Source organism: Sander lucioperca, chromosome 5, assembly GCF_008315115.2.
Source record: "Sander lucioperca isolate FBNREF2018 chromosome 5, SLUC_FBN_1.2, whole genome shotgun sequence".
NCBI classification, from domain to species: Eukaryota; Metazoa; Chordata; class Actinopteri; order Perciformes; family Percidae; genus Sander; species Sander lucioperca.
Genome location: NC_050177.1, coordinates 36,072,029 through 36,099,204, shown reverse-complemented (window position 1 = coordinate 36,099,204; position 27,176 = coordinate 36,072,029). Strand labels below are relative to the sequence as shown.

At 38.3% G+C, this 27,176-nt stretch overlaps 2 protein-coding genes and 2 long non-coding RNA genes across 4 annotated transcripts in view; all 4 read right to left on the bottom strand.

Annotated features, from left to right (window-relative positions):
- Positions 1–6,604, bottom strand: part of LOC116039002 (alpha-2-macroglobulin-like) — a 160,627-nt gene extending 154,023 nt beyond the window's left edge. The window contains exons 1-14 of the mRNA XM_036001714.1: positions 6,483–6,604; positions 6,150–6,330; positions 5,519–5,675; positions 4,641–4,693; positions 4,187–4,207; positions 3,534–3,699; positions 3,370–3,454; positions 3,114–3,264; positions 2,717–2,834; positions 2,482–2,591; positions 2,216–2,383; positions 1,786–2,013; positions 505–568; positions 257–402 (exon numbers count right to left, since the gene is read on the bottom strand). Coding sequence (XP_035857607.1) covers positions 257–402; positions 505–568; positions 1,786–2,013; positions 2,216–2,383; positions 2,482–2,591; positions 2,717–2,834; positions 3,114–3,264; positions 3,370–3,454; positions 3,534–3,699; positions 4,187–4,207; positions 4,641–4,693; positions 5,519–5,675; positions 6,150–6,330; positions 6,483–6,568 — 1,734 coding nt within the window. The 5' untranslated portion in view covers positions 6,569–6,604. The remainder of the gene's footprint in view (positions 1–256; positions 403–504; positions 569–1,785; positions 2,014–2,215; positions 2,384–2,481; positions 2,592–2,716; positions 2,835–3,113; positions 3,265–3,369; positions 3,455–3,533; positions 3,700–4,186; positions 4,208–4,640; positions 4,694–5,518; positions 5,676–6,149; positions 6,331–6,482) is intronic.
- A 7,901-nt stretch (positions 6,605–14,505) lies between these two features.
- On the bottom strand, positions 14,506–15,851 carry LOC118495175. The gene is made up of 3 exons (XR_004897500.1): positions 15,700–15,851; positions 14,939–15,481; positions 14,506–14,786 (listed from the first exon to the last, which is right to left on the bottom strand). It is a non-coding gene; the product is annotated as an uncharacterized LOC118495175 (long non-coding RNA).
- A 90-nt stretch (positions 15,852–15,941) lies between these two features.
- Positions 15,942–17,575, bottom strand: LOC118495025 (THAP domain-containing protein 6-like). The gene is made up of 3 exons (XM_036001124.1): positions 17,402–17,575; positions 17,152–17,241; positions 15,942–16,220 (listed from the first exon to the last, which is right to left on the bottom strand). The coding sequence occupies exons 1-3, from the start codon at positions 17,573–17,575 to the stop codon at positions 15,942–15,944; spliced, it is 543 nt and encodes a 180-aa protein (XP_035857017.1).
- A 4,437-nt stretch (positions 17,576–22,012) lies between these two features.
- Positions 22,013–23,432, bottom strand: LOC116039009. The gene is made up of 3 exons (XR_004102220.1): positions 23,209–23,432; positions 22,256–22,392; positions 22,013–22,093 (listed from the first exon to the last, which is right to left on the bottom strand). It is a non-coding gene; the product is annotated as an uncharacterized LOC116039009 (long non-coding RNA).
- Between the last annotated feature and the right edge of the window lie 3,744 nt (positions 23,433–27,176).

The following is a 27,176-nucleotide window of genomic DNA, read 5'->3' as shown; positions in this document are numbered from 1 at the left end:
TAAAGTATCTCGTGTTAGTAAGTATAACTAGCAAGGACTGCACATGGATTAGACCACCCTATGCAATAGAAGGTTAAAGTAAGAAAGTGTGATATTTATAATTGCTCCAAATAATATATCTTACATAGTTAAATGATTATTTAAATTAAATGCTACATATTGATGTTATGTAACACAAATAGCATATACTTTAATTCTGCATCTAGAATCTCCCAAAAAAACCTTTGCCACATGTCCTAGATCTTCTCAGGCTGACCTTGTGACTGAAGCATTGCTCAGTAGAGAAGTCAGCGCTGTTGGCGATCACAGTCTCACTGGGGAGGATGGCGTAAGCCACAACCTGGACGTCTGGTGCCATGTCTGGAGACACTGTCAGCTTAAAGGACACCTCGCCCTCATTCACTGAAACAACATGAACAACAATCACTCACATGCCTCCATAGATCAATAGATTGGCCATGCTAATTCAAAGGATCATTTTAAGACAAGTCATTCTTTGCTCACCTGATTTATCTTTAACTTCAACCTGTTTAATTCCTTGTATAACAATGACTCCTCTTGATAAGACCTGGGAAATTTAAAAGAAAATGACACAAAGAATGAGTAATGCAACAATAAAACCACATTTCCTTTAACAGCAGATTACAACACTGTCTGCTGTTCTGATGTGTGGTTGTATTTCATGTTATTAAGTAGGCTGCTTAGTGGAATGTGTTCATATGGTTTATGTCAAAATGTTTGCCATAAAAGTTTAGTGTGTATAACATCAATAAACACTTGCCTGACTAAAATACAGTTGCTAAAAGAACAGACCTGTCTCATGATGCAAGTTGAATTTACTCTGGCTCTCTTTGAGGTATCTGACTTTACTAAACTAGCCCTGTTAACTCTGAGTTTAGCAAACCAACTATGTGCTGACGCAGGTGAAGAAGGAGGGGTTTATACTAAACAGCCAATCAAATGCAACATCAACATATCCAGAGCGGCTTAATAAGATACTGATATAATTATTATTGATTCCTGCAGTGAGGTGTAATAAAAGGGGAACTCTGACAATGTTATCCATCTGAACACAAGACTGTTTACAGAGGTTTTTGAAGTATTACTGCATATGTGGAAAAAATGTATTCTTTTACGACTCCACAAGTTGCATGAGTCAGCATTAGTTGGGGCTAAGACTACAGTTTGAACATGTAAATAATCTGGGGGTTTGGAGAAAGAAGACCTCTGTAGCCCGCTATTAGCTACATTAGCCACTACTAGCATAACACACAAGAATGTCTGAACACACTGTCAGTGGTTGAGTTGCATTATGGGTAATGTAGCTGCTGGGTTTTGACAAGAAATTATGGAATAAAAAATCTCTGGTTCTGCTGCAATGATTGTGATCTTTTTTCCTAAATAGGCGTTTGTGATTCTCTAGTGGTTTAATCGCACCAGACTGGACATTTAGCTTGATGCACTCAACTCTTAATATTTGGATAAAAGTAGTGGATGGAAACACACATTAATCTGAATTTTCTTTTGCAGATTTGTTTAACAGTTTTGTTCAATACATACTTGCAACTGTAAACGGGGTTAGCCCTAATGTTAGTTACTCAACATGGTCTATGCTTAAATGTAGCACAAAACACAAACTCTCCTGGGTATTTGGTGTCTCCAGTCTTACCAGGTAAACTGTGGATGTCAGTTATCTGATGTAAAGGTCATTTTAAAAACATCTTCCCCATGGTCATGTCTCTGGAAGACAACTGGTGACGGGAAAATAGTTCACCAACCACTCACCAGATACATCACATCCACAGAGCCCTGGGCCTCTCCAACTACGGTGTACTGGATGGAGATGTCTTCTTCTTTGTCACAGGAAAGTGGTTCATCCTTCTTCTTCACGTCCAGGAAGCTGACTGTTTTAGTATCAGGAGAAGAAAGTGTGGCCAAAGACACTGTGTGATCTTTAGAATCATAGTATGGCGTTCTGTAAGGAGGGTAGCCCAGTGTCGGTGTGTCGCTAACCTAGAGAGCAGAGAGAAAAAAGAAAAAATATAAATGTGATCATGGTGGTTGAAGTAGAAGAATACCTATGGCACATTGGTCAGTTGCAGCATATTGAGAAACCATTTTAGGTTTTAGATTTTGGACTGTTTATCATCTTCATGAAAGTGTTATAATGTGGCTGGCAAATGTTGGGTTACAGATTGTAGTTTCTACTTCTTACTTGTAAGTGGATGTCCCCTTCAAAGTCAGCTGTGCTTAATGAGAAAGTGGCGACACCATCACTGTCGGTTGTGAGATTCTGTAACCAACGCGCTGACCACCTTTCACCCTCAAACAGGAACACCGGCATGTCAGGAATGGGTGTATTATTGTAATAAACTGCTTTAACCTGTTGGAAGCACAACGTTTTATCACCGAGAATGCACACTGCTTCAGTTGGACTGTGTATAGAATCACATTGAAGAAGTGAAGACCAAATGCACTTACTTTTCCTTCCACATTTGATCCTTTGTTATAAATCTTGGGAGTGTCAGTGAAAGACAGCTTTCCAACAACATATGAAATCACAGTAGTCTTCTCTTGGGAGCGTGAAATACCTGTACAAGAAGTCTTCATGTTACAACAATGTGTACGCCATATTGTTTCAATACATGGCATAGTAATGTTGTTATTATAGGCCTACTAACTCTAAAATATAAGTACAATATATGTTATGACTTGCCTGTCCCCTCCTCTTCCATATTTGCACTGAGTTGCAGTACATCTAGCAGCGCCTTTTGGTCAATTTTTGTGAAAGTTGACATTGTGAAGATGAAAGTGGCACAGCCTCTCTTATCCGTCTAGAAACACAATTAAATAAAATAAAATGAAAAAGTGAAGACATTTCAAACTTTCCACACGTCATCACCATTACTTCTTAAAAACTTTTAACTGTCAAATCTTGTCTAACTACTATCTGCATTGTATAAAAATGAACTTTTACACTCCTCAATTTGTACATTACACTGACAAGACAGATGACAATATGTACTTTTAAATGTGCACAGTGTACATTATGTAGGAGGATATGTAAGGTCTATGCACCTTGCTTCATGAGACTGTCACCATAGCTACTGTACCTGCTTTGTCTCCTCGTAGCAAGGCATCTGTATTTCAGGGATTCCCTCTGGATGTTCAGGGGTGATTACAAGGAGTATTAAATGAAAGGCATTTAAAGGTCGGCACACCTTAAAGTCAACACTGCCTGGCACATGCTGGCCGTATGTATACCTAAATAAATGGAAAAAAAAACATTGTTATTGAAAAGAAACCATTCCCTAAACTGGACCTATTTTAGATTATTTAAGAGTAATGAGTGAAATAGCTTTTACTTACGTTGCACATACTTCAGCTTCAATTTCTTCCTGATTAATACTTACTTCATCAAATGCATTTAATTTTACATCAAATTTAGGCAAAACTGGGGACAAAATACGATCATTAGAACTTTTGCTTCATTACACATGGATTGAAATGGATGGTAATAAAAACTAACTTACCGTATTTTTCCACCTTGAAGCTGTGTTGTATTTGATCTAACCCAATCGACACAGTAACTTGGTAGGCTCCTTCACGGGCCTCAGAGTTCAAGGCGTAAGAAAGCTGCAATATCTTACTATTGGATGTTTCATTCAGCCACTGTCCAATCCTGTTGCTGTTAGAATCCTGTTAAGTGAAGTAAAGAAGAACATGTGACAATAGGAAACTCATGAATACAGGAAGAGCACGTTTCTTCTTCTCCTTCCACAAGATGGCAGAAAAAACTGGGCCATGGTTTGGTGTAAACAAATTTGACTTCTTGACTCTCAGTGGGAAAAAACATTATGAAAACTTGAAGCATACACTTTAACAACATATTATAACAACTACTCTCAATTAGATCCTGATGAATGTACTGGCAGGCTAATGTCAGTGCCCAGTTACAGATATTGGTCTGATTAGTGTATAATGGGCAAATGTACATAAAGAAGTTGCTTCAAAAAGTATATATACACACATTTGTCTTCTATCCTTTTTAAATCAGGTTTTATGTAGTTTGACAAATACATCTTATATTTTGGTCCATGTATTTGTATTGAATCAAACTTTAAAAGAATTTAACTTTCAGTTTATTATACACAGTAGTGTGTTTAAGTGTGGATATTAGTCTTACCTCAATTTCAATTGTATCGTACTGTAAAGAAAGAAAGAAAGATTTGTTAGGACAAGCTGCTTTGTATTGCGCTCATCACAAAGTGAGTTAAAGATGATAAACTCAGACTTCAGCTCTTATATTTATGATTTTATATATATATATATGAACGTGTGACACACAAAACATAAGAAAAAAAAACATTTCGAAAAGGCTTGTCATCAAGAGTAGACTATATAATTTTTCTATTGTAATCTTTAGTATTGATTCCACAGTTATTTCCAATTAAATGGGATAATGTGTGACAAAATGAGAAACACGTGTTGGAATGGATTTATTACTGGGTCAGCAACCTTCAAATTCAACCTCATATTCTGGTTCAATCAAAACTAAAACCTACACCATTATCAAACCATATCACTGATACTGTTTATGAAAAAGACTTAAAGAAAGGAAAGACCGTTCAAACACTCACCAGCTGATTGACAGGTCTAAACTTGGTATCCAGTGTGATGACTCTGAAATTCACTGAGAGACATGCAGAGAGATTACATGGAGCCTTTACAGCTCTTCTACAGCAGTGTTAAACATCCTAACAGGCCAGTGATTGGTCTTCTGTTAAATGAGAAAGTACATCAAATTTGAAAGAAAGAAGAAAAGGTGAGAACAATTGATAGTTTACTATTGGCATTCCCTCTTGTTGTCTGCCATAGAACCGCGTACATTAATAAATAATAAAGTGGTCAGTGGAAAATGTCCCAATATCCCAAGTTCCCCTTACAGGTTTTCTCATTGGAATTACAGCTGCAGCTAAAAGTTACATAGTGTTGCTTTAAAATTACTGTTGATATTCTGGGGCACAATCAATTTCTCACTACCTGTTAGAGCCAATAGTTAGTCAGAGCTGACAGATGTCTATCATTGTGGGGCTTTTTTTTTTTTTTAAATCCTGGGAATGTCAATATACAATATAATGATATTGTGGCAATACATTTCTTCTTATTATTATCTAATTTCTTACTCTGTTCTGCATGCACTGCAATTATTTGTAAAGAGGAAACTTGTCTATATATGGTACCATATTATGTACTACGTCATAGATCTTTGATTTGATTTATTTGCAAAATAACACAAAGCGGTATAAACAGGACAACATAAGAAAAGAAGCAAGTTGTGCAGGTGAGGGAAAAAAAACACAAAAAAACCTAGAGGCTTATGGAAGGAAACACTACTCATTATCAGCAAATACAAAAGTCAAATAATCTACATAAGTAAACAAGCAAAACTAGATTAAAAAAGCAAATATAAAGTAACCAACATAAATCAAGTAAAAACCCATCAGCTCAAAATTACCCGTTTGTCCTGGGAGGTAGATTGGTTTATCTGTTTGGATGAATGTCATTGGTCGATAGACTTTGATCTTAACTTTTCGGACTTCTTTAGAGTAGAATGTGTCGCCTCGTACCTCCACCTCAAAGTTCTGCACCACTTCATACTGCACTAAAGGAACCTGTGACAGAAAGATATTTTATAGACACCGAGAGCCATTACATCCTATTAAAAAATGATTTATGAATATTTAACTTGATCTGTCTAAAATCACAAATGTATTACAACAGCAGTTGTCAATTTACACAATTTATTTATTCCTATTGTGTGCTTTTTGTTACAAATGTATGTGGTTCTGTATGTGTTATCAAATCCAATCAATGTTTTCCAACTCAATTTCTTCAACACATTTTATCGAAATGTGAACGTGAATCAAATCAGGAAAGCTGCTGAATTGTTAAAATCCTTAAATCACAAATGTATTACAACATGTCAATTTACACAATTTATGTATTCATATTGTGTGCTTTCTGTTACAAATCTTTGTGTTTGTGTCTGTATGAGTTATGAAATCCCATCAATGTTTTCCAACTCAATTTTTTTCAACACATTTTGTGCAAATGAGCAACTCAATCAAATCCAGAAAGCTGCTGACCTTAAATTCAGTGCAGGTATGAAATTCTTTACTAGACGTCTCCTTCAGAAGGGTTGTATTCTTCTCTTGGGACATCAGAGTGACGCTTATTTCCAGAGTCTCGCTGGGCTGCAGGAGACTCGCACAGAATTTGGTCTCAGCTCCAGATTCAAGAATTGCAGGAATGGCTACCATGTACTGCCTACAGCCACAGACACACATACAGTACATATCTCACTGGATCTGACATGGAAATAACCCCAACTCAGAAGATTATGCAGCATAAATCCTTGCCCATCATCAATTCATTCAATCACAGGCTATTATTATTTTTTAACTGTAGAGGTAACTTACGGTCCTGCCACCGCTTGGCCCACGCACATCCAGCTCAAGAAGACACACAGTTTCCATGTCCACATCTGAATCCCAGGACGATCCATGACTGAATGAGATGATCACGAGTCAGCATCTGTTTAATAGTCTGATAGAGAATCCCACCCCCACAAACCCACCCCTACATCCCCTCTATTGATTTGAAGGTAACCCATTCAATCATTTATAGACTTCCTCTTGTGGTGTGTAATGCTGACTGCAATTTTTTATGGTTTAATTAGGCAATGTTTGAAGTCCTGATAGTTTAATTCCAACTATAATAATGTAAATATGAAAAGATATTCTTTTACTGAATTAGTCTGTTATACTTTATATAATTTTAGAATATGCAAATAAAAAAAGGTGCAACGTGTAGTTCCTTGCCACATGCTCCAGAAAAATAAATAAATAGGAGCAGCATTTGACCTTGTGCAAGAACTGCATGATTTACTTTTTACTAGTTTGGCACACAACAAACCTGGCAACGTCCTCAAAAATGTAACTGAGATTCTGTGTTTAAAAGATGTATGAGTCCCAGGAGAATCTAGCTCCATCCTGGCGAGATTACTGGCTCAGTGAAGCGCACAGAAACAACAGCCTGGCCAGAGTTTCACCAACTCAAATTTAAGACTTTTTAAGACCTTTAAGTCTATTATGAACGATATTTAAGACCTTTATCACAACATCAACTATGCCATGAATTCTGTTTTTTAGTAGTATCAATAAACTTGAACTTACCCATAGCTGAAGAATAAAATCTGTTTATGTCTGTGATAAAATCCGAAAGAGACTTGCGCCAATAACACGAAAGCTGATTGGCTGCAATACAAGTTGCATGTTGGTCTCATTTGTAGTCGTAATAAAGCAAAATATTGGGACTAGTGAGAGAAAAAACAGAGAGCATTAGAAGTAGCGTTGCATGAACGAAGTAAAATTATGACCTGTTTAAAATGATTTAAGACCTAGAACACAATACTGTATGTAAGACTTTTAAGGCCTAAAGTTTAGATTTTTTTGATAATGCATATGATTTGCATAGTTGTGGTTACCAACCACCGCACAGATTATTGTGGTGATAACGGAGACCTGGCTGCATGAAAACACCCCCCACCCCCCAAGTTTTATTTTTTTTAAGATATGCACATACACCTTTAAGCATTTTGTTCCTTCCATAGTGACAATGCCAAGATGATATTGCTGTAGCTAACTATTTTAAATCAATTGAACGTGTCAATGTTACAGTAGGTTAAGTTCTGCAACATTGCCCTTTACTCAGCGTGGTATGTTTGCTTTTGTCATGCAAACAGCTCTTAAAGATTACTAGGGCCAAAGTAGACACATTTTCCAGTAAGTAAATATTTGTGAACTGATAAAGTTACATGCAGGCAATGAGTTACAACACAGTAGAGAAGAAATGTGCTGTACATTGAAAAACAATAAAACTAAACTAAAATGTAATCATTCAAACATGCCAAGGCATGACACGATAGTCAATAAGATATTGAAGACTTCGTAACCACTTGAGTGCCTCAGATTCCTTCAACCTTTTAAACTATAGGATCCCCAAACTGAAGAGCACCAGAGGGACAACTTCTAAACAACAGAGCAGCACTCCATGCAGACTGTATTATGGCTGAATAAAAAACTACTACTACTATTTCTTCTTATGAAAATGTATATGCAAATAATGCTTCTTTCCGTGATTATTCATGCTTTTCAAGCAGAAAAGGTGGATGCAGAGAATAAAAGCAGCTGGAGCTGTACAGGATAGCAACAAGGTAATTAAACTGTCAGCGTAGGGCTAAACATTTAATATTTTAAATGTATGTGTCTATGTTGCACTTCAGTTATAATATCTGCCATCTGTACATAAAATGGGAGTGATACTTTAACCATATGTAATATTGGTGTACCGGTTGTATATAGGTTCTGTTAAATTCCTGCATAAATGGGGAGAGCGCCGTCTGCTGGCGTCACTTTCAGAACACTACATACATGACAGAGAAAGCCCAGCAACGCCTCTACTTTCTGCGGAAGCTGCGGAAAGCACACCTTCCCTCCCCCATCCTGACAACCTTCTACAGAGGGACTATTGAGAGTATCCTCAGCCGTGCCATCACAGCGTGGTTTGGTAACTGCACTGTTGCAGAACGAAAGGCCCTGCAGCGGATTGGGAGGATGGCTGAAAAGATCACTGGGGCCTCTCTTCCCTCCTTCTCTGACATCTACAACACCCATTGTCTGCGCAAAGCCATAAGCATTGTACAGGATAACACACCCGTCGCATGCACTCTTCTCCTTACTGCCGTCAGGTAGAAGGTACCGCAGTATAACTGCTCCCAGCCTCCAGAATAGGGAAGAGCTTCTTCCCTCAAGCAGCAGTCAGACAAATTTTTCACACTGAACTGAAATCCACTCCTGCACTTTTTTTATTTTCTTTTTCTTTTCTGCTAAATTCTGTATATTCTACCTTCACCTCATTTATAACAATCAGTGCTCTGTTACAAGTCTACTTATGCCCTGTCTTTTGTCTTCTGTTGTCTGTCCTGTCCCTTGTCTGTCTTAAATGCTCTACTTTAAGTAGTAATTGCATTTTATGTATAGTCTATAATATGTGTGCACTAAATGTAGCCTAGCTGTCTCGAATGTCGATTTTATGTTGTTTAAAAAAACAACAACTGTGTAACACCACTTGATCCCTGGTGAAACGTTGTTTTGTTCTGATAACTGCTGTGGTAAATCCACTGACTGTAAAATTAACAGTCTATGGGTAAATCACATGTTAAACGCTGCAGAGATAATATTAGCCAAAATGATTTAAAGCCAGACGGCCAGATGTAGCCTACGTACATTTGCGAAAGTAGCGTTATCAGTGCCATGGCCAACCCGCAGAAAGCGCACACTGTGATATTTCAGCTCCTGTCGTATTTCCCAAACCTACAGTTCATCGGGTAATCAGCGCCTTTTCTCCGCCCACTATAGGCCTACTGTAAATTGCGCTCCAGCTGTGCGGCCCAAGCAGCGCATCCGGTTGCCCGGTTGTAATTTTGCTGAGCTGCTGTTGTTGGGTTGTGTATTGTTGTGTGTGGGTCATTAGCCATGGTTGTTATTTCGGCATTAGTGGTGGGGAAATGTATTGACTAATGCGCTGTAGCAAAGCGTCAAGTACTGGTGCTATGATACGGCTGAGTGCAGACTGCGATATTACCACTACTGATGCTATGACTGTTTGAAATGATCCTGATGCCAATATTTGTAATGTAGCGATGAGTTTAACAACTGCTGGAATGGAATGTGAACATTGAGTCGGAGATTCAATGTCATCTTTGATTTCTTCCAATAACTATAATATTGCATAGCTTAATCTGAAAAAGTGTGATCCTTGTGGAAAAAATCTTTTCAGTCTCCTTGGCCTATGTCTTCGTCTTGCTCGGATTACTGCTGCCATTTCACCAGGAGGCATATGCGAGGAAACCCGCTTACGGCAGGTTTACACCTGCTTTTAAGAGGTGGAGAATTTTCACCGCAAAAATAGAGGTGCGCTGTCACGGGCGGTTTTTGTAGGCTACATAGCGCGGAATACATAATTAGGCGCACTTTACGCTTCTCCTCCCATCTCTTTATGGGAAACTCCCAGTTTCCCCTTCACCCTCCCATGAATGCATATGCATGACACGGAAAAGCGCAATTTTCCATTTTCAGTTCCTGCAACAGGCAGTTTGCTCTTTTACCTCAGTGCGGCCTGTTTGTACATACCTCGCCATGCTTTTACGCGCACGTTGCAAAAAACAAATACGCCTGAAGTTGGCGCAAAAGACACCAAGATGTCATCGACATAAAGCAAAAGTTGACTTCTTGCTGGAGATTCAAATTTGGTAAGGTAGCAGACATTATTTGCAAAAACATGGTTGGAGACTCACAAAACCCTTGAGGGATTCTGGTATAGGTGTATCTTTTCATTTTTTAGGTGAATGCGAACCAAAACTGTCTGTCCTTGTCTACAGGGATAGAGAAGAAAGCACTAGGCCTACTAATATCGACTAGAGGTCGACCAATTAATCGGCCGATGTTTGGCTTTTTTTTTTACATAATCGGCATGGCCAATATCCGAATGGACCAACAGATCCCGTTGCTCTGGACGGAGACCAGTGAAGGATATTAGAAGCACTTTTCCGGTGAGCGCTGAGCGTTACTGCGCAGCCTCCAACTGAGAGAGACGACATAAATGTGACGTGAGCAACGTGTCTGAAAGTTGTAAGTCTTCTGGTAGCTGTGCCAAGAGAAATCTCAATCATTCCGAATCTTGCAGAGACGGAGAGTGTAGGTATATGTAAGGAGATAACAGGCACAGGCTAATTATTGCTAACTAAAATGCTAGTTAACATTAGTAATTACACTTAAACAGCTAATGTGAGACGAAACTGCCTGCGCGCCTCTCCTGTACTATACGGTAATTCCTCTACTATGCGACAGTAAGTCGAGTGGTTATGACACAATCGTTAGCCTATTTTTACAAAACCTACGGCGCCATAATGTGAGGTACAAGGTAATGGAGCCTTTTATACATTATCGTGTTTCTTTAGAAATAAACATTGGACAAATACAGTCTTTAAACACTTCAGATGTAAAGTTATTCGCTGTCAAAGTCAATGGAATGCTAACGGGAGGTGATGGCTTATTAGCATCAAAATGGCGCCATAGGAGGTTCTCTTAATACATCCATGGGTTCGCGGTCCGAGGAGAAGCTTACCCCCTTGCCAATATCCCAGTATATCAAGCCGATTAATAGGCATCTGTGGGCAGCCAAGTGTTAAAAACATAAATAGGCGACATTTTTTACAGCGCACCCAGACCAGCTCAAGGGGGTAAGCTTCTCCTCGGACCGCGAACCTCCTATGGTGCCATTTTAATGCTACAAAGCGATCACCTTCCGTTAGCATTCCATTGACTGCCATTCATTTTGGCGCCACTTTGACAGAGAATAACTTTACATCTGAAGAGTTTAAAGACTCTATTTGTCCATTGTTTATTTCTAAAGAAACACGACAATGTATAAAAGACTCCATTACCTTGTATCTCACATTATGGCTCTGTAGCAGACGTTTTTGTAAAAATAGGCTAACGATTGTGTCATAACCACGCGACTTACTGTCGCATAGTAGAGGAATTACCATATAGTACAGGAGAAGCTCGCAGGGAATTTCATCTCACATTAGCTGTTTAAGGGCGTTTTCACACATGAAAGTCCGAACCAAGGTCTGGACCAAGGTTCATGTTTTTGTTACATTGTATACATTTGATCCGGTAAGTTTTGGTTTCACACTGCAGTTATGCAAGCGCACTAAAGATCTATACGTGACAAAACTACGTCCTGCCGTCATCACATACGTGAGCTGCGTCTCCAGATACTTATAATTGATTGGTTTGTAGACGGGCTTCCCCGTCCTCTCGTATCTTCTCTGTGTCGGAGTTTTTTCAGCTGACTGCTGCTCTCCCCTACTGCCGCGGCTCTTTTTGTTTTGTTGTGATGTTGAGAAGCGAGACACGGAAACTTTCTTTCTGGAGCATTTATTCAGAGGAAACCTACACTGTACATTTACTACCACTTAACAAATAAAATGCTGATGTATTCTCTGCTCTGATAGCCGACAGCTGCTTCTAACCATAGATATATATAAAGGCTAGATGTCTCGTCCGCGCTGCTGGCCAATGGAGGTCGACGCCCGCACCTGGCGGCCTTCTTATAACATTAAACATAACAGATAGGTGCAATGAATATACACACGCACAAGGTATTTATGTTAAATCAATATATAGGCTGCTAAAACTCAGTGTACAGAATGGCAACAATATATCTATCTATCTATCTATCTATCTATCTATCTATCTATCTATCTCTATATCTATATAGATATATAGATATAGATATATATATATATATATCTATATATATAGATATATATATATAGATATATATATATAGATAGATATATATATATTATATATATTATATATATATATATATATATTATATATTATATATTATATATTATATATATATATATTATAGATATATATTATATATTATATATATATATATATATATATATTATAGATATATATATATATATATATATATATATATATATATATATATATATATATATAAAACACATTTTAACCAAAAAATTAAAAAAACATATGGACCGACAAACTGAAAACAATACAAACATTTGCTAACACTTTGTGTCACTTAGTGTTGCGGCTGATAAATATAAATTATGAACCCTACCAGATGCTCTGATGGAGTTGAAGAGAAGCTCCAAGTGGTCCTGGCTGAACCTGTAGGTCAGGACATATCGCTGTCCTTCAAGCAACACAGGAACCATCGACATCAACGTGTCAATGTTTATGATGAAGCCCAGGACAGAGAGGAACCTTCAAAAGCAAATACTGTATTACTATGATGATCCTGCCAAAACAGGACACAAGAAAGCAGGGATGCAAACTAACCCAACCCTAGTATAGGGTGAAAATAGTGAATGCTCCCAGAGCAGCACTTCTCAGGGCAGACACAAATCCACATTTCACACAATTCTCTTCATTGCCACATTTGGGGTAAAGCTGACTAGTTTGCATCCTTGATTTTAAAAGTATAATCAGTGTGAGGTTTAGGATCCTTAAAATTACTTTTAGTGCACTAAACCTTGAAATCAATTCCCAACATAACATGCAGACCATCCAATACATACCATTTTGACACCCGCATCTGGGGAGAAAAAGCTGAATACAAGAGTACTGGAACAGAAACAAATTTGCAGACAGCAAACACATTGGAGCAAGATAGTATATTAATAATACGTACCACTTTATGAACTTGACGCAGACAGAAAAGAGCATCTTATGAACTTGATGCAGACAGGAGGACAGAGCATCTGAACTTGATGCAGAAGATAGATAAACAAGAGAACAGAGCATCTCATGAACTTATATCATGGACTTGAGGGATGCACTGAAACCAGTAGAGTTTTACCTTAGATAATTTAATGATTTTAAATTGACTACTTGTATACATCTAACGAAGAATAAAATAAACCCATATTTTCTAAATCAGCAGTCTCATTCTGATAATTTAATTATAATAAAGAATTTCTACTGGGTAATGGCGACTATAAATGGTGTCAGTGCATCACTAATAGAACAGTCACTATTTTTAAAAGACCTCTTTGTTCGGTAAAGGGGTTTGCCATTTTCCATCTTCAAAGTGAGCAAGTACCCCCTGGCTTTTGACAAGAACTCCCTGGTGCTTGGCCAATTCCTAGAACCAAGGGGGGCTTTTGACCCTCTGGCTCTGGGATTGCGACTGTTCAAGATGTCAAACAGCCTGTCTGTTATCTATAAACAAATATCTAAATTAACTGGAAGCACTGAAATCATCACTATAACTGAGTGTCAACAGGTATCAGATAGTAAACACAAACAAGAGGCATAGTTTGATTTCTCTCCATTTCCTCTGTGGCTATGCTTTTTAAAATTAAATTGCTGCACTGCTTTAAACCTGTAAATCTGAGATGTGACAATAAGGGTGCTTCTGAGGTAAGTATGAGGTAGGTATAAACATTTTTATCCAAGTTCTTGCATATTGTTGAATTTGAGGATGGTCATAAATATTTAATCGTTCCCAATGCCCAAATTGAAAAAAAGAAAAGAAAAAGATAAAAGGGTTAATCCTGGTGGCATTCACATTTTAACAACCACCCTCGTTTTGGGGTTGCTGACCAACAGACCAACCACAAAGGGAGGTGGGTGTTAAAGGGTTAAAGCAATTAATCACTCAAATGTTGGAAATGATTTTGGTCAATGATGCAAATCCCTAGTTGCATTGCCTCAATGAATTCTGAAGTAGCCTCACAATCTTTGAACTCTCCATAGCCCACCTCCTGCAACGTGCGGAGCGCCACTGCCACAGAGCTACTCAAAGTCTGAGCAGCCAGGGAGACCTTGATTGAGTTTATATGGAGAAATGAAGAGCACATTAGCGCTACAAGATACAAACATCATCAAAAAGTATAAAAACACAATAAAGTCCTAAAGCACATTACTATTGTGGCCCTCAATACATAAATCATCATACAAACATACCTTCATCTTCTGATTAGCAAAGTTCACATGCTTATCTGTGACTCTGTTGGCAGCATGTAGTCCACTTTTCTTTTTGACATTGTTCAGATGAACTATGTACTTCCAATTGATACTGCCAGTTATGCTTCTGATTGGGCTGTATGCCTGCAGAATCAGATTTTTTTTTCACTGCACACGTCAAATGTAAAGCACCATATTCTGCACAATTATGTAAATACAATCAACATGTATAAAAAGCAGAACAGAGTCAACCAGAGCAAATATGCGCAATAATGTAGGCAACAATGAGCATGTACCTGCAACATATTGCGTGTCAGCTTCAGCATGTGGCAAGCGTCCATCATAACAAAAACATTGTCATGGGTTACTGGATGTGGAAAATGGGTCTTCAAGGGCTCACAGGGGTCTGCTTTGAGATCGCACCCAAGTTGAGTGCACATACTGACATTGGATGCATGACCATCCATTGTCATGCACACCACTCTTATCTGACGACGATGCAGCTCTTCTAACGCATGCTCTACTAAGACTGTGATTGTGGTGTGAGGGACTTGGTCAAATAATACGCAATTGGAGCTTTCCAATAACATTGAAGCCCAACCACCATAAACACAAGAACCTCAGAAGCCATGTCAGTCTCATTCAATCGATCCCCCATGTCCACATATCCAGACATTGTTTGTGTCTGAGGATCATACTGGACGTGATTTTTGATGGACATGGCATCCAGCATCAGAGTGACACATCCGTACTTGACCTCATCTTCCTGACGTCGTCTTTCCAGCATGTCCAACATCATTTTATTGAGACCAGGTCTGGCATCAAGAGAGCTCAGCCACCTTAGTAAAATTAAAAAGTAGACATTTAACCATGTAGCCATTTAACCACTAACCCAAGCATCCCTATTGTGGACACCGGACATACAAAAATAGCTATAATATCAACATGTATCAGTATGAGACATGAGCTGTTAGATCAGTAAGTTTAACCATTCATGATAATATTGTCTGTAGTGCTTAATGTAATTCAGTATAAAATTAGACATCATGAAGAATACCTTTGCAATGAACTGGGATGTGGCAGTTGAATATGCAGGGTATCTCTCAGGTAATGATACGCCTTTGGACCATGCAGATGGAGCGTAAGGGCAAAATCTCTCTGGGCCTTGGTGTACTCTACGCCCTGCCTCGACAGGAGATGAACCGGAAGATCTGAAATTCAATTAGCAAAAGTGATTCAGTAGGTATCCTTTTAATAGTAACTAGGAAGTCAACAAAGAACATAAAATACACAAAATATTCAATGTAATATTTTTATTTTACCTGAGTAGCATTCAAGGTTGTCTTTCAGCTCTTCATTGATGAGATTTTTCTCCTTCAGTTCCTCCAGAAGAGCCTGCATGTTCATCTTGGCCCTCTTTTCTCTCCTCAAGGCATTACTCTTCTCCCGCTGCAGTTTCCTCACTCTCGCTGAGGCTTCTTCAAGTTTGGCCTTTATAGCCTTAGGGCAAGCAGGCAATGCATACAAGTGGTCAGTGGCCTGCCGCTTGCGGCTCAAACTCCTCTCTCCAGTGGCTCCCTGTTTTGCCAAAATATACAAATATATAAATAATAGTAATATGGAAATTAATAAGTTACTTTTTTAACAATTCAATCTTCACTTTTCATTTCTGTGAGCCTAAATACATTTTTAATTCTCCAACAGAAAACACAACAGCATACTTTTAAGAAATTGTATAGGCTTGTCCACTTATAAGGCAAAAATATGTTTTGTGGCTCTGGACAAAAATTCAATTCAATTTTTTTTGTATAGCACCAATTCATAACAAAAGTTATCTCAGGACACTTTTCAAATAGAACAGGTCTAGACCGAACTCCTCATAACATTATTTACAGAGACTCAACAGTACCACCATGAGCAAGACCGTGGAGACAAGGGCAAGGAAAAACTGCCTGTTAAGAGGCAGAAACCTAGGACAGATTCTTCGGCTCTAGGTGGGTGGTCGTCTGACTCGACCAGTTGGGGTGAGTGAGTGAGTGAGTGAGTGAGTGAGTGAGTGACTGAGTGAGACTATAGGAACCACAAGTAGCCCCGCATTCAGAGAACATAGTGTTCTGAAGAGGTAATAGGGTACTATGAGCTCTTTAAGATGTGAAAGGGGCCTGACCATGAAGAGCTTTATAGGTGAGGAGGAGGATTTTATACAGACAGCAGCTCTGCTTGCTGGTCCCAACTCTGGGTTGGCTCTTTTGATTGAAAAGGTTGCCTACCCCTGGGTGTAGTTTCAATGTTCACACATGATTATTCATTCAAGTGTATGAGTGACAGAGCAGGTGAGATAGCCAGTAGTTCTCAAACTTTTTACACAGAGTACCACCTCAAATAATATTGGGCTCTTAGACTACTAACACCATCATAGACCTTTCTGGGTACCACCAAGATAAAGGATTTAATATAACAAGCCATATGATGCTCTCATTTGTTTGATATTCCACATGCAAATACTCACAACATCAGGTTGAGGTGCATCCTGAGACAAGTCCATTGGCAGGTTGTCTTCCGCTCTTCTAGAGGTGGTTGTGCTTCTTGTTGCTACCAGCTAAAATAAACACAAGTAAAGACGTTTTGAGTATCTAACGTGCTGTAATAAACAACACATTATATAACTTGCAGTAACAAAAACTAAAGTGACATTTAATCACATATCGATATATCAATCGTATACACCTTGAATTATTGTTGGTCAATGATACACATACCCTTTGAAGATGAGCTGGAAAATTGAAAATGGTTGGCACAACACCATCTTTAAGCCGGACATTCTGCCCCGTTCTGTCAAAGTCCTCACTCTTGAAGTGCTCACTACAGAGCAGTGTCCTGTCAGAGACAACAAAACCGTCCCTTCTTAGAGCAAGTTCCCACTGCCTCCTCATCTTTCCGGTTTTGGGAAACCTTAAAAACATGACAAATGTACCCAGATATATAAATTATTGTCAACATTTCCAACCCTTTTTTCCTTCTTTCAACATTAATGGTAAGGACAAAAATACACACCTAAATTATCATATGTTTGGGGTAATTTTATGTATGCATGTGTGCATGTATGCATCATGTATGTACTTTAGAATAAGACAACCACACTAAACTAGTTATAAAAAGGTGTCCAAAAGAAACAGCGATTCAGCGATTGTGTAAACAAACTTCTAAAAAGCCTTGGGTCAACAACAATCTTGTAATACTATCCCAGTAAGCACACATACGTCGCGGCGACGTATTGGCGATGTAATCAAAATGCATCGGGGATACATAGTATTTTGGTAGTTTGATCACTGGCACGACGTCCCCGCGACGTCGCTGCGCAATGTTTCAGCGACACATAGCCGCTCTCTCCGCGGCGTATACATATATACATTGTTCTAACGTAGGCCATACGTCGTAGAGATGCAGGCTTATATACGTCGTTCTAACATCTGCTATACATCTTACAGATGTGGTCATCTTCCTGTTATACATAGTACAGATGTCAGGCTCTACATCCACCAGATATCATTTATACCGTCTGCAGATGTCAGGCGCTATATACCGTATATGTTATCCTAACATACCTTTACTCTTTAAATGTTGATAAAATAAATTACTACCGTATTTTCCGGACTATAAGTCGCACTTTTTTTCATACTTTGGCTGGTCCTGCGACTTATAGTCAGGTGCGACTTATATATCAAAATATTTATAATTTCACGTTTTTAAATGTTATTTCATGCTGAAAACATTACCGTCTAAAGCCGCCAGAGGCGCTCTAGGCTTCTGACGACTAAATGCTACTTCTAAAGACAACTGAGAAAGAAAAGAAACTGCAGGTGACTGCAAGTACGGTAGTAAAATATGCGGCCGAAAACGGTAATCGACCAGCAGAAAGAAAGTTTGGAGTGAGAGAGAAACTTGTAAAGGTGACTCTTACTGCAATGAAGGAAACAAAGAAAGCTAGTTGCGCGCTGAAAGCAAGATGGCCAGAGCTGGGGAACGAGTCCACAGATGTAGATGCACGTCAACGGTGCAGTTACGTCTCCACGCCCTGGTAGTTGTTCTGTATTCTGTTGTATAGTTGAATAACTGTTAATGTGTTACGTTAACATACCGGACACCTACCGTATTCAGCCCCTTGTTCTGTGTGCTGTTGTATAGTTGAATAACTTGCCTTTCCAAATTAAATGTCTGTTCTTGATCTTGGATTTTGTGAAATCAATTTCTAAATAAATGCGACTTATAGTCCAGTGCGACTTATATATGTTTTTTTCCTCTTCATGACGCATTTTTTGACTGATGCGACTTATACTCCGGAGCGACTTATAGTCCGAAAAATACGGTAAATTATTAATTACTTACCTTAGTACGCCGAGAATATTTTAGATAGGGGGCCTAATTAACATTTTACTGCTATAACTACTACTACTTTATAATAAACTATAGCTACAGTCCAATAATACCAGTCTAATCTGTAGAAATCATAGTCTAGAAGATGACAAACAATTATTAACCTAATTACTTGAAAACATCTTAAATCACTCTGTAGGATCGCTGGTATAAACAAGACCAGTAAACTTCTCACTTTTTGCTGAACAAACATTTATTTTGAACTATATAATTAATCAATAAACATAAAAAAAACATTAACAAATATTAAAACATTAAAATAAAGAATTATCTTGGCCGGTGGTGGTGGCGATTAGGTGCCAGCCGGAGAAACTCTTTGATGGCCTTCTCGGCCTCCGCTTCCGTCGGCGCCTGGAGGACCAGGTTCCTCATTACTGCTGCTGTAATAAAATCGTTGGATTCGATTATTATCATACTATTTATTTTGTTTTATCTAGTCTTCTCAGTTTTCTATAGACGTAAAATGGTATAGAATGGTTTCTGTACAGCAAGTGAATAAGAGACTGGTTTAACTTAGTGGAATATATATATTTAAAAAATTTAATAATTCTGGATTCGCTTCTAGTGAATGTTAAAAATGTTAAAAACGTAATGTTTTAACCAAGGACCCTTTCAGTGTTCGGGCTGGTAAGTTGATTTACCCCGAAACAAATTATCCGCTGAAATATAGACGTTTCTTTCACCATGCAAAGTCTATGTGAAAAGTCTTTCTGGGCCATGGGGTGCAGCACCACCGTTATCCGCTAAGCCCATGGTGGCTTTTAGACTCGGCGCTCTTCCTGGAGGCTTGGCCAGACCACATCAAGATGTTGGGTCAGGGAACTCTCCGTTGACAGGGCTCAATCCGAAGGGCGGGATAAACGGTTGTCTTTCAAACTCCCTCTGCATGCAATAGGATAGCGCTACAACCAGGCTGATCCTGCAAGAGATCATAAAGTAGTATTCACTCAGTTAAATTGTAGAAATCTACCACAAACATTCATAAAAAACAACTGTTCAAATATAAATAAATTATATATATATATATATATATATATATATATATATATATATATATATATATATATAAAGGGTGCTCCGATTGATCGGGAACCAATCGTTATCGGCCGATAAAGGCTTTAAATAGTTTGATCGGTGGTCTCCATAAAGGCCGATCAGATAGGCCGATCAGATGACGTACTACTCGTGAGAAAATGTTCTATACGCAGCTAAGTTACACACCAACCAGACGGCCGACCGTTGGCAGAAAAAGCAGTTGGACTGATCAGTCTCCCCGAGTTGGTCAAAAAAAGTGCCTCGGAACCAGGGTGGGAAATTAGCCTTGTATCCTTGTAATGGATTGGACAGTTTTTGTCAAAGAATGCTGTTGCTAAGTAAACAATGCACAATGCTTATAGGAATCGCGTTACGTTACTGCTAATGAATCCCTAACATTTCCGGATTTTGCTGCTTCATAATAAAAACATTCAAATACCAAAATAACGGAGGACTTTTATTGTGAAGAACTTACAGGAAATGAAACCGTTCACAGCCGGGGCTTTGACCACGCATAGTCGAGTAGCTAGTTTTCAGCGCTAGTCCCGGACGCCGTGTAACTAGCTAGCTAGCTAGCTGAGCTGAGGTACAGACGAAAGGAAAATTCTCTGTTAAAAAAATGTGGCGACATATCCCCGGTGTTAAGAGGCCCGCCGCGGAGTCAGCAGTAGCTATGGATGTACAAGCTGTTGAGGGCGAAGTAAAGAAAAAGAGAAGGTATTTTTCAAGTGGCGCATTGACAAAACGTACAGCGAAAGACCGTGCAAAACATTTCAGACCGTCCTGCCAACCTGTTTACATTTTAACGTCAATGTAGACTGTAACGATGTTTAAGTCGCTTGAAAGTTGCTGCCGTTTTAATCCTGTTGGCTCTCTGCTGCTCAGTTCTACCCCGCGATTGACGAGACACACACACACACACACACACACACACACACACACACACACACACACACACACACACGGTGGATGCAGGAAAAGCCGGAGATGAGACGTACAGGATGACCTAAATTGAGGACAGCTACACTCGTTATTGTAAAATCAATGATAAGTTAAAGTCCAATAAGTCCTTTATCAAACCGTATGAATGTGTGTCCCAGGCCAGGATAGGAAATTAACTTCCAATGTAAAGATCAACAAGCTACTGACACATAATAAATCCATTATATTAATAAAATATGTATTAATAATAAAACATAATTTAATAAAGCAATTCAAAATATGATAGTGCACTCTTTTATAAATTTGAATTCTGGAAAAAGTGGCTGGTAAAAAATTTAAGTGGCCCCACCCTGCTCAGAACACGCTGAAGAACACACTGACAGTTTTTTTGTAATTTATTCCGAATAAGGCTTTAGCTATATGTTAAGCTCTAAGCTGTTTAAGGTGTGTTTCTAACAGAGGAAGTGGAATGTTGAACGTTTCCTGTCAATAAAAGTAAACCGTTGACAATTCACAATACATTATCTTCTGTTAATTTTAATACTTATGCATTCATTGTTGTTAAGAATATTAAAATTAATATATGATAAATATATGACATGATAAATAGAAGATTTCAAATAGACCCGGTGATCGGTGATTGGTGATCGGCATCGGTCGATACTGCTCACAGCAATCGGTGATCGGCCCCAAAAATCCTGATCGGAGCACCCTTAATATACATACACACACACCCCCACAAAAACGTCTCCGGTAAGTAAAACCCTTAACCATCATTTAATGGCCTATCAAAAGACTACACCATTTTTTGTTTTTTTATGTTTACTGTGCATGCATTTTTTTTTCTCTCCATATTTAGCTTTGCGTTCCCCCATGTCCACACCAAGGCCCAGTATATAATTCTCCCAGTCTCTGCGTGAAGTAATGTAAACAAAAAATAAGTATATGCAAATTACAAACCTCTCCAGGTATGATGCGAATGTCATTTTTCTCCCTGAACAGGATCGGCAACAGCAGGATTGCAGCTCTGAAATCAATCCCTGAAAAATAAGTAAAAAAATAAAAGAAAGTGTATTAGGTGAATGTACAGTGTATTTTGGTTGGTTAGGCCTTATCTTGTCTGAAGACAAATAGAAAAGAAATTAAGCTTAAATGGCTCCACAACACTAGGGGTGACCACGGCTGATCAGTGAGTCACTTACCGGGGACATCTTCGGTGAGGGCAGCCTCTCTTTCCTCCAAAGCCAGATCTGCAAGGGGAGATTTCCTTTGAGTCAGTCTAAGCACTGTGGGTACTAGGATCTTAAAGCCATCTTAAAATCTTCGGCAGATATTCATTCTGCAACACAGCACAAACAACAAACAGGAAACATGTCACAACATTATCATAGGATTTTAAAATTAAATTTCAAAGAGAGCCTTTAGTAATTTAATATGAACTCCAACACAAATATAAGGAAATAAAACATGTAGACAAACCCTGCATGGACTCTTACAATAAAACAATAGTCTTAAAATGTATGGCAAATTAACCATACTGTAACAATACTGTTACAGTAAAAGTCCTGCAGTGTAAATGTTACTTAAGCAAAAGTCTGTAAGTATTATCAGGATAATGTAGTTAAACATTAAAACATGTTAGAAAGTGTGAAGGATCCAACCAGTTGTGTGTTTAATGGACTAATCATCTCAGTTTACTTTAGAATCAAACATCAGATTTTATAAACTACATGTGTTCTGTGAGCAGTAATCTTAATGTGTAAAGTAACTAGTAACTAAAGCTGTAACAGATAAATGTAGTGGAGTAAAAAGTAGAAAGTGGAATGAAAAGAAAAGACTCAAGTAAAGTACAAGTACCTCAACATTTAGACTTAAGTACAGTACTGGAGTAAATGTACTTAGTTACATTCTACCCCTGCATTCGGACTACAAAGACTGTGCAAGATTATGCATTACAGTGTGTACACCCTAATGCATAATGTTACACTACATAAACTACCGGAGCCAGGTGAATTCAGATCGAGATAAAAACTTCTTCAGTAGTAACCTTTACATTTTATATTATTTATATGTCTATGAGATTATAGAGTTATTTTCCATGGTTCTATTTGGGCCTAATGGTATAACTATCACATAACATTACTGTTACCGGTACCTTGATTCCACTGTAGCCTTCTCTGAATGTACCGGGACAGGCTCAACCGTTAGTGTCACGGTTTCTTTCCACTGCTGTACAAATCGGTTCAAATTTGGCTTGCTTCTTAAACGATCCTTCAAAGAGGTATGAAACCATCCTCTCAGTCAATCCATAGTCCACTGCTTCTCCGTCAACTTCATTATCTAACGTACAATACAGAAAAGAAAAACAGCAATGTTAACCACCACCGTGGTAACAGCATAATGTAACGTTACCCCTTGTGTTGACTTCGGGTCACATTGACCCGTTTTCAATTTTTGTTTTATATCAGAAAATATGGGACGTAGAAATAAGCGCTGAAAATGTGTAGAAGAAACAATTTAAAACGCTGGAAAAAGCAAAAACTGTGAAAAAAAAGGCATCAAAAACGTCAAAAAAAAGGTTTCAAGGTTGACCGGAAGACAACACAAGGGTTACACATTTAAGAAGCACATTATGCAATCACGCTTTTCTATCATCGTCCGTTTGGTCCGGACCTAATATCCATATAAAAACACAAAGTAGGGTTTGTAGATAGCTCAGTTGGTAGAGCGAGCGCCCAAATATAGAGGTTTACTCCTCGACGCAGCGGCCGTGGGTTCGACTCCGACGTGCGGCCCTTTGCTGCATGTCATTCCCTTTCATGTCTTCAGCTGTCCTGTCTATTAATGGCCAACAAATAATATTTAAAAAAAAAAACACAAGTATTTAGGCGTACCTCATTAGAGACGTTGGAAAAGTGTCTCTCTCACACACACACACACCCACACACACACACACACACACACACACACACACACACACACACACAATATTAATATAACGTTAGGCCTATCTTACTTTTTTTTATTAATGATAATAATCGGGTTATTTTGAAAACAGCAGCTAGCTAGCTAACGTTAAATGTTAAGCTTAGCTAGCTACTCGAAAGGGAGGTTAACCGTTGGTCGGTTCTGTCAGTTAACGTTAACGTGACTGGTGTTGTAACTTGACGTTAGTCTTTGTAGGTTAATTAACGTTAACATTACATGGTTTTACGAAAATGTTCTAAGACAGTTTGACGACAAAATAAAGAATAAATCATCATTTCAAACCCTCACTGGCTACCGATAGTCATATTCCACCCAAATGGCTTTGCTTTACCATTAACATATATTTCAGAACAAAAGACTTTTAGGCGGCAAAGACGCTTTTTATCGTTCTCCTCTGACGCAGTCCAGCTAACGTTTTATAGCTAACGTTAACATAAGTCAGAAGAAAAGACTTTTCGGCAGCAAAAACGCTTTTTCTCCTCTGACGCAGTAGTTTTATAGCTAACGTTAATGTTAGCTAGCTAGCTCGATGGTCAACTGTAGCTAAGTACCGTTAGCTAGCTAAGTACCATGTCGTAACATGTAGAATGGCAATATGGGACATAATACTGCTAATGTTTTAACTAACTAACCTGTTAACGTTAATAATGGCAATCATCAATGTCGAGTGTAGCTAGCTAATGTTGACAGAGTATGAACTTGGCTAAGGCAAAGGGGTAAGCTTCTCCTCGGACCGCGAACCTCTTATGGTGCCATTTTAATGCTACAAAGCGATCACCTTCCGTTAGCATTCTATTGACTGCCATTCATTTTGGCGCCACTTTGACAGCGAATAACTTTACATCTGAAGCGTTTAAAGACTCTATTTGTCCATTGTTTATTTCTAAAGAAACACGACAATGTATAAAAGGCTCCATTACCTTGTACCTCACGTTATGGCTCCGTAGCAGACGTTTTTGTAAAAAAATAGGCTACGATTGTATGGAACGCCAAAAAGCTCACATTACGTCACTTTCCTACCTGTTTTGAACGGTCAGGACGCCGTTTTTTACGTCGTCTAATGACAAAACGCCGTAAAAAGCTTTTTACGTGGCTCAATACGCGTATCATGCAAAACGCCGTAAAAAGCGCCGTGGAATGCTCATCTAACGCCGCTTTTTACGTGGCTCAGTACGCGTAACATAACGCGTCAAAAGACACATAGTATATATGATAATGAGCTCCACCCTGTCTTTTCCAAAGCCAATACATTTGGACTGTTATCACCCAATCAGTAAAGAACAACAACAGACCACATTAATCCAACCCAGTACAAATATGAACAAAGCTCGGTGGATTTGGGAGAGGTTTTTTTTTTTGTACAGTCTATTTTTCTATTAGTTTGGCAATCGGTAAACTAAAATTGTAGGCAAATAAACTGTATTGTGTTTTCATTTAATAGGTTTTCATTTGTGGAAGGTTTGCTGCAGATATAATTAACTAAAGGCCACTGATATTGTCCTAACTCGCTCTTGGTAAAATAAGTGCACCAACCTCCAACAATTAAAACCACGGACTTTCATCTCGGAAAATGAATGAGCTAGTTTTGATTGATATCGCTGCATTGTAGCTACATATTAAGTAAATAACGTCTGTGTTTCCCCCTACTTTTATTAACATAATAGAACCGATAGAACCATCCAGTTGATTTGAAGAGCCACAATCCAAACATAATGCAATATATCCACTAGGGGGCACTCACCCACTAGAAATTCGTTTTTAACAGGCTTTAAAGACTTAAAGTGTATACATCCGTACCAACAATGTATTGATGTAACAAGTTCACCAACATGCTTAGGCCTACTTCCTACATTAGGTACAAGGCGATGTAGCTAAGAGTACAAGTAAGTGGCCTAATGATAATAAAGTAAATAGTGAAATTATAGGCTTTCAACTGGGAGTAGCCTATATTGGTGTGTGCAACTGACTGTTCAGCAAATGCACAACTTGTGTGTAAGCTTTCATTCTGCAGGTCTTGGTTTGGATGCAGCAGCACAGACGATTGGACCACTGCAGGCAGAACAGCAAGTGTGTTCCTACATGATGCACCTTGAAACCTGGTCTGGTAGAACTTCTCCACAAAGAACATACCTGATTTTGGTTTTCAGCCACCTTCATGACATTGTGGATGGACTTCCTGGCCTGTGAAAAGCTGGGTTTCCATCCACTTTAATCATTTTAAGCACATATTTTAAAATGTTGTCTGTGCTTATTCCCATCTGCTCTCACTCTCCTAATCAAGGATGGAGTTGTGAACAGATGCAGGTTCAAAACTTGCTACCTAAAATGACTCTGGTGCATTTCATAAAATTATAATATAGTGGAAAAGTTTATTTTTTTATTTTTATTTTTTTCAAAAAGTGAAACTTTCATATATTCTAAATTCATTACACATAAAAGGCCTTTTTTGTTTTAGTCTTGATGATTACGGCGTACAGCTCATGGAAATGAAAAATCCGTACCTCAAAATATTTGAATATTATAACAAAGAATGTATAATACAGAAATGTGGACGTGAGAAGAATCAATCATCAGGATTTTAAAAAAAGAAACCTGAAATGATAAACTTTCTGTGATGAATCTAGAATATATGAAAGTTTCACTTTTTGAATAAAGTTACAGAAATAAACTTTTCCACGATACTATAATTTTATGAAATGCACCTGTATCGCTACACAATGGCTTCATTTAAGAGCTCAAGTAAAGTTGTTGGTTTAAAATGAAAAGTTAACAAAAGAACATATCTTAACCCCAGCTGTCCATAAATGGTACAAGGGATGTTTCCACCAACAAACTGTTATTACTTGGACTTTTAAAAAGACCAATCAGTAGCCTATAAGCTGCTACATTTTAGACTTTTGAAGAGTTGAGACTGGGTGTAGGGTATTGTCAGGCTATAGCATTAAACAATTAAAGGAAGTGAAACAGATATTCTTTGAAATTCATTTAGGTGGTTTTCTGTTCATTAACTCCCACAACTAAAGCAGGTTGTTAGAGAAAGTTTAAAGATATGTAGGCTGGTGAAATCACCTTTCTAAAAAAAAAGAAAAAGTATATATATGTGACCTATGCGAGATGTCTGTGGTATCACTCGGA

What these genes read in the sequence shown, in the direction of transcription:
- LOC118495025 (XM_036001124.1), bottom strand. Translation starts at nt 17,575, where the DNA reads ATGAGGAGGCAGTGGGAACTTGCTCTAAGAAGGGACGGTTTTGTTGTC. An exon ending in TTCCAGCTCATCTTCAAAGG is followed by an intron (nt 17,242 to 17,401) that starts GTATGTGTATCA and finishes TGTTTATTTTAG; the next exon opens with CTGGTAGCAACAAGAAGCAC. An exon ending in ATGCACCTCAACCTGATGTT is followed by an intron (nt 16,221 to 17,151) that starts GTGAGTATTTGC and finishes TTGGCAAAACAG; the next exon opens with GGAGCCACTGGAGAGAGGAG.